Raw genomic sequence first — 7959 nt, 5'->3', positions numbered from 1 at the left:
GGGGAATTGATTTAATAGGAGCTTTCCCCACGGGAAAAGGAGGGGTTCGCTATGTGGTGGTAGCCATTGATTATTTCACGAAGTGGGCAGAAGCTGAGCCCCTGGCAACAATCACCTAAAAAAGAGTCCTCGAATTTGTAGTCAAGAGTATTGTGTGTCGATTCGGACTACCCAAGAAGATTGTATCGGATAATGGAACTCAGTTCGATAGTGATCTCTTCACTGAGTTCTGTGAGAGGCATGACATAATTAAAAGTTTCTCTTCACTTGCCTACCCACAAGCCAATGGGCAGGTCGAGGCCGTGAATAAGACCCTAAAAGCAAGCCTTAGGAAAAGGTTAGACGAGGCCAAGGGAGTCTAGCCTGAGCAACTCCTGCAGGTACTATGGGCATATCGGACCTCCCACCGAACTCCTATGAGGCACATCCCTTTCTCCCTGACTTTCGAAAGTGAGGTCCTCCTTCCCGTCAAAACAAAGATAACCACGCACAGACTCCAGACCTTCAACCAGGAGCGGAATGATGAGTTGCTCTGTGCGTCTCTCGACCTAATTGATGAAAAACAAGAGGATTAACAGCTATAGCTTGCGCGTTACCAACAAAAAATCACTCGTTATTTTAATTCCAAGGTCAGGAGGCGTATCTTTGGTTTGGGCGACCTGGTACTCCGGAGGGTCTTTTTGGCAAACAAGGACCCCAAAGACGGTGCCTTAGGTTCGAGCTAGGAAGGGCCCTATCAAATAGTGGAGGTCGTACATGAGGGAACCTTCAAATTAGCTCGACTTAATGGAGAAACAGTCCCACGGACCTGGAATGCTATGCACCTAAAGAAGTATTATCAATGATGATACCACCCTTCTATGTAAGACTTAGTTATAAAAGTCGTTTGATTAAGAAATAAAGGAATCATTGTGTATCTCTTGTATTTCATATAGTTTCATTTATGTATTAGTTCGTGTGATAGCGTTTGTCTGAAGCAACTAAGAAAATTCACTTTCTGATTACTAAGGGGGCATACAACCCGAGAAGGATTAAAACTTGGAAGCTAGCGCAATTGATTAACCGAGGTTTTTCTTTCGAGAAAACACGAGGTGTCAATAAATCTAGCATTAACTAAGTTCTAAATCATTAAAAATCCTGGATATAACCAGGTACAAAACTATCCTGGATACAACTAGGTCCAAAACTCGGAAGTTAGTAAAATTGATTAACCAATGTTTTTTTGCAAAAAACACGAGGTGTCAATAAACCTAACACGAACTGAGTTTTAAACCATTTAAAAATACTGGATATGACTAGGTCCAAGACTTAGAAGTTAGCAAAATTGAAAACCCGATGGCTTCCTTAGAAGCTCGGGATAACAATAAAACCTAACAAGAACTAAGTTTGGAATATTCAAAATCTTGGATATTACCGGGTCCAAGGCCTGATACTTATCAGGTAGGATACAAATCAACATTAATTTTGGTTATAACCAAAATCAAAATATCTATCCCGATCTAAAAGTCGATTCCTAAGATTTTTGATGTGCAAGTCATAAACATAAGAAACAATCAAGGAAAAGATATAGATAAAAAAAAAAAGTAGATATTGGAATTATAAATAAATTGTCTCGAGGAAAATAACCTCGTACCGGGCCAAACTGAAAATTTTAACAAAAAAAAAGAAAAGAAAAGAAGAAATACACAAAAAATCAAGCCCCTTCATGGCGCTCTGAGGATGTGACCTCCTCGACCTCCTGCTCGCCCGCAGTAGAAGCCTCCTCGGTCTCAGACTGCTCTTGTTGGATCCGAGCCTTGAGATTCTCGAGGTATGGATCCCACACCTCAGAAGCTAGGAAAGAAAAGTTGCTGTCTTGGTTGAAGGCCCAGCAATGGTACAACATGCTTTCCATGGAGGTTAACAAGGCTGCCTTCTCCTCCTTAGCAGCAGTCTCGGCCTCCAATTGCTTGGCTTTGGCCTCTGCGAGCTCAGTTTGCAAAGAAGCCAGGGTAGCCTTTGCAGCCTGCTCGCCCTCTTGAGACGCTGCAAGAGTAGCCTTGGCATCCAGCTTGCCTTGTTGAGCAGTTGTAAGGGCAGTCTGGGCGGCAGTCAAGGCTGTCTGAGCAGCCTGGAGCTCGCCCTGAAGCTCTTCATTCCTGGCCCTGGCCCAAGCTATACTGCGGTGCTGAGCCAAGATCGCCTGCAAAAATTAAGGACGCAAGTTAGACACGCGCTGGGATAAAATCAAAAGAGTATGTTTGGCTAAGGAAAGTTGGCTTACGGTAAGGTTCATCCCTAGCGCGGACTCCATGACGTTCTCCGGGCTCTTCTCCTCGATCACCCTCATGTCCTTCGGATTGGCCTTGTAAAAATGCTCCACTGTATGGTTAGCCGTCTCGTAGAGAGTCCTCCGAAAGGTGTTCAGGATCTTCTCCAGGTCCTGGGCATTGACCGGAATGCGTACGGTGGAAGCGGAGATGATAGGCGCTGGGGGATCAGCTTGTGCTGCCTAATCCCGAGCAGAGGTAGGTGGAAACGGAGGCAGAGGCGGAGGTGGAGGCGGACCTCTTTTCTCCTGAGCAGCAACAACTGGAGCTGTGGAGCTCTGGCCTTTCCCCTTAGCTGGGGATTTGGAGGTCGTCCTTGCCGCAGGAAGCACCTTCTTTGCTGTAGACCGGGGCTTCTTTACGAGTGGCCCCGAGCTGGATTTTCCCTCCTGGAAAATTGTGTGGTTGTTGGGAACCCCTGGTTGTGCCATCTCCTCGCCTGAAAAAGAGAGGGAAGGATGTTAATACACATACAAAGTCATCAGCTTACATAAAATGTGTATACATGTATACGATATAACAAAAAGTCCTACCCTCCGAGCTAGAGGAGGAGTCTATCGCCACGACCTCCGGCCTCGTAATCGCTATAGGAGAGGGGGAGCCTAAGTCTACAACTTCTTGGATTAGGGGAGGTTCCGGCTCAGGTTCTATCTCGGGGCAGAACTCCTCTACGTATTGCCTAATTCCAAGGGCAATGTAATGCCCCAAATTCCCTAATAAGGTTTAGGACCTTGATTAGGAGGCCGGGAGGGCCATAATTGGTTTATCATGTTATTAAATGATTATATGCATGTTTATGTGAATTATATTATTATATGATGATAAATGCATGCATATCGGTCCACATTTTATTATAAGGGCATTTTGGTAATTTGGCCCGTTGAGGGCGTGATTGTGTATTTTCATGCATGTGGGTGAATTATAAATAATACCACATTATATGTGGATTTGTTCAAGCCATTCGGCATGAGACGATCATGGAATGCAAGTTATCAGTCTAGTTATAACGGGGTTAGTTTTGGGGCTCGGGGTGAGTCTCGGGGTAATTTGGTGATTAGAGCGTTGCCGGGAATCAAAGGGTAACGGGATATGAATTGTTAGCATTTGAGAATATTGAGAATAACGGGAATTGGTGGGTGTTAATTATAATTAACGAAATAGGCAGGAATGGACGGTTATGCCCTTGGAGGCTTTTAAGGCTTTTATTTTGACTTGAGGGCATTTAGGTCTTTTCACACTTAAGGATTTATATTAGCCCTTTAAGTGTAGAAAGCTGTAGAAAAATAGAGCCTCGCTTCTCTTCTCTCCCGATGGTCATTTCTCTCCCATTTCTCTTTGGATTTTCAAGCCTTTTTGTGGAATCAAGCTAGGGAACCAAGCTTTGCCAAGCTAGGATTGTGTTCTACCATTGAAGGGAGTGCTAAGCTGAGATTGAGGTGAGTTTTTAGCCATTGAAACTCTTATTCTTACTCTGTTTTTTCTAGTAAGTTTCAGTTGAGAATTTGAGGTGTTAGTTGTGAGAATTCATGGAAGTTTTTGAGTTTTGTTGCTTGAGTTTTGATGAGGTTGTGATATGTATGAAGTTTAGGGGTTGAGTGGCATGTTTGGGTGATGTTTGGGGCTGGTTTGAAGGGTTGTTTTTCAGGAGAAGTCGCAAGGAAGGAAACCAGAAGGATTCTGGTCTGTAGTTGGCGCAGCAACGCCACTGCTGGCGCAACAGCGCTAGGCAAGGCAGAGAGCTGGGCCTCTCTGACTTGAAATAGTGCCTCAACGCCATTTATTAGGGCTGCAGCGCTGGTCCATTTTCCAGCAAGCCTATTTTAGGGCTCGAAATGACTTTTAAGGCTCGGGGATGGGTTCCCTTACCTCGTTTGGGTAGATTGAGATTCCCGAGAGTGCGGGATTGATCTCGGGAGCGTGGTTTTAGATTGTGAACCTCTTATTGATTTACTTTATTAATGGATTCCAATTGGTTATGACTAGGTGACCGCTAAAGGATCAAATGATTGATCGTTCTCAAGGGTCGTTCTTTTACTAATTCTTGCTCGAACCCGAGGTAAGAAAACTGCACCCTGTGTTTGCTCGATTGGGCATGATTTTTGAGTTATTTTTCAGATCTGAAACTTTGAAATCTGTAGAAAATTGACTTTGCTCAATTGTTGCTCGATGGTGCTCGATACCAGCTCGACGGGGTCTTCAAAATCAAGAATTTCATGAAAAAATCGACGTTGCTCGACGGTGGTTCGATGTAATTCTTGTAAGAGACATAATTTTTCACTCGGGTGTCCCGTTGGAGTTTTTTTTTTTTGGTATTTTTTTGAGATCTACATGTTTTAGATGTTTACATACACATTTTCAAAGTTTAGAACTTGAAAACATACCAAAACATATCTTCAACATGAGGTATGTTTTGCATTTTGCATTTTTTTTTTTAAGATTTACATTTCCCAAATGTGTATATACACATCTCAAATATGTAGATCTTGAAAAAAATACCCAAAATAAAAAAAAAAAATCACCCAAAACAAACACCCGAGTGAAAAATTACGTATCTTGCAAGAATCGCATCGAACACAATTGAACCACATTCGAACGTCCATCGAACCACCATTGAGGAACATCGATTTTTTCATGAAAATCTTGATTTTGAAGGCCCCATCGAGCTGGCATCAAGCACCATCGAATCATGTCGATTTTTTGCAGATTTTAAAATTTCAGATTTGAAAAAAAAATCGCAAAAAAAAAACTAAAAATCATGCCCAGATCTGTTTGAAATGTAGTATTTCAATGTCCTAAGTGAGGAATACTTGTCATTATATTGAGTTATATTATATTTTACTTTACCCATGAATTTTTTTTAGAGAGAAAGTTGAGAGGAATGGGTTGAGGGAGAGAGAGGAAGAGAGAAGAAAAAGTGGATGAGAAAAATTATGAAATTAGTATTTTGAGTATTATCAAAAGATTTAACATTTTTTTAAAATGATTAGAATGCCTAGTATTTTTTTGATTTATAATCTCTCATTAAGCATAAAAACTCAAATTTTCTATATTTAATTGTTATTTAACAAAAAATAAGATCGGTAACCTTTGCAAAAACAATTGTCTAAATTAAACTTTTACCCTAAATAAAATATACTATTACTATGTTATAAAATAATTTAATTCCACCGCGTGACGTGCTATAACAATCAGAACCGTTTTATGTTTGACAATCAATCAATCATAGCCTGCCTTTCCGTCTCAAACGACGACGTTTATGAACAAAAACACGGTTAGTTTGTTATTTTATAAATTTTCTTTGCTTACGTGTCACATTGCTGATGGATTAGCCAAATTTAACCCCACGCGCCACGTATCACTCGCTACCCGAACGTTAAATAGAAGAATAATACAGACAAATTTGTATTAAACGACGACGTAAGCTCTTAATAAATAAATAAACGAAATTATTAGTCAACAAGATTCTGACTTAATGGACACGAAGCTAAAAACCTGTTGGAAGATAATACAAACCACGCGCCATGACATTAAGGTGGGGCCTTGTCTCCAAACAACACGCTTCCCGTGATTGGAGGAAAAAAGAGTAGCCTTCCCACTCTCACTTTCTCTCTCTATAGTTCACAGTAAAACCCTCTCCTAATCTACCAGTCGCTCTCATTCTCTCTCTGAAACACTCTCTTCTCTTTCAGTCGAAGCTGGGTGTGGAGGAGTCTGAACCAGCTCTCTCAACAATGGCGGCTTCAATGCTCCACATTATTACCATCATTCTCGCTACTTCTTCAGCTCTTCTTAGCTCACCAGCTGAGTCCAGGTCCACCAGGTTGTACCCAAACTACTATCGAAGAACCTGCCCTAGATTCGAGCAAATCATCCAAGACACCGTCACCAACAAACAGATCTCCAGCCCCTCCACTGCCGCCGCCACCCTCCGCCTCTTCTTCCACGATTGCCTCCTCAACGGTTGCGACGGCTCCATTCTTATTTCATCCACACCCTTCAACTCCGCCGAGCGCGACGCCGAGATCAACCTCTCCCTTCCCGGAGATGCATTCGACGTCGTCGTCCGGGCCAAGACCGCGCTCGAGCTTGCTTGCCCCAACACCGTCTCCTGCGCTGATATCCTCGCCGTCGCCACCCGTGACCTCGTCACCATGCTCGGTGGACCTCATTACAACGTACTCCTCGGCCGAAGAGACGGTCGCGTCTCCAGAGCTTCCGATGTCGAAGGCCACCTCCCTCGAACCACTGATTCGATGTCGCGAATCATTCAATTGTTCGAATCCAGAGGTTTCACCATACAGGAAATGGTGGCATTGAGCGGCGCCCACACGGTTGGGTTCTCGCATTGTAAAGAATTCAGCGCCGGGATCTACAACTACAGTAAAACGGCGTCGTCTGATCCCCAATACAACTCTAGATTCGCTTCTGTGTTACAGAAGGCTTGTGCCGACTACCAGAAGAACCCTACTCTCTCTATTTTCAACGACGTTATGACCCCAAACAAGTTCGATAACATGTATTACCAGAACATACAAAAGGGGCTAGGGCTTCTGAAATCGGATCACGGCCTCCACAGTGACCCAAGAACAAGGCCTTTCGTTGATTTGTACGGGAAAAACCAAGAGAAATTCTTTCAGGACTTTGTTCGAGCAATGGAGAAGCTCAGCGTTCTTGGAGTCATAACCGGAAGTAAAGACGGAGATATTAGGCGAAGGTGTGATCAGTTCAATTAACTTGTGCTTGAGAAGTTCATTAATCAATTAGTTAATTTATAAAAAAAAGGATTATTGTTGTAGTTGTTGGTATTGGTTCATGGGCTATGCGAGTAAAGAGGGCAGTTTTTTTCTATTTATGTATGTTCTTATTGAAGATCAGAATCATATTTCATCTGTATACATAAAATGGTTTTGTATCAAGAAGATATATTCACTTTATAAGAGCTTAAAAGTTTATACAATAATGATTTGACTGAATGAAGGGTGTCATAAAAATTGTGGCTACTTAATTACCCTTTATTTTTGGGGGACTCCTTTTTTAAGTTGACTGAAAAGGTTGAGAGCTTTGTCTTTTATTTACGGCAAATTTAATCACAGATTGGGTTTAGGGCAGAGCGTGTTTTTTGTTTGTAGAAACCCAATAATAGATGCATTACGTTTCATTAGAAAAAATTAAGCTGGTTCATGAAGTTTGGTTTATGAGAGTTCAATTCTGTCTCTTTTTTTGTATGTTCGAGAACTTGTTTAGTGAACAATAATAATTTAATTAGTAAGCTTGAGCTTGAGGATTTTTCAGCTTTGTGCATGTGCCAGCCCGCGGCATACGCTATCTTGTGTACTTAAATTTATTTATTTATTAACATTTTTGTCAAAACAACACCTGTGAGTGGGGGCTACAGTGAAAAAAACCCGACACCTGAAGAAAACAAAGGAAAACAGTTTATTTTACCATCATAAATTTTTATGTGGAGGTTTATTCATGAATGCTCCTGCCATGACTCTATTGTGAGTGAACAACACAAGTATGAATGAGTGAATGATATGTATGTTTTCTGAGGTACACCATGTTAATTAGGACAACTTTCTTCTGGCATTTTTTGCAAAGATGATGGTAAGTCTGGTTGGATTGAAGAGTTGGACTAAATTGGATGTTT

General features: G+C 41.8%; 1 protein-coding gene across 1 annotated transcript; it reads left to right on the top strand.

The window, feature by feature from the left end:
* Positions 1 to 5933: 5933 nt before the first annotated feature.
* On the top strand, positions 5934 to 7314 carry LOC133818094 (peroxidase 31). The gene has a single exon (XM_062250792.1). It carries the CDS (start codon positions 6041 to 6043, stop codon positions 7040 to 7042), a length of 1002 nt encoding a protein of 333 aa, XP_062106776.1. The 5' UTR covers positions 5934 to 6040; the 3' UTR covers positions 7043 to 7314.
* Positions 7315 to 7959: the final 645 nt, after the last annotated feature.

Source organism: Humulus lupulus, chromosome 2 (assembly GCF_963169125.1).
Source record: "Humulus lupulus chromosome 2, drHumLupu1.1, whole genome shotgun sequence".
Taxonomy (NCBI): Eukaryota; Viridiplantae; Streptophyta; class Magnoliopsida; order Rosales; family Cannabaceae; genus Humulus; species Humulus lupulus.
The sequence above is the reverse complement of the archived record's forward strand: the minus strand, read 5'-3'. Positions and strand labels throughout refer to the sequence as shown.

Coding starts and splice junctions, on each gene's coding strand:
- LOC133818094 (XM_062250792.1), top strand. CDS start 6,041: ATGGCGGCTTCAATGCTCCACATTATTACCATCATTCTCGCTACTTCT.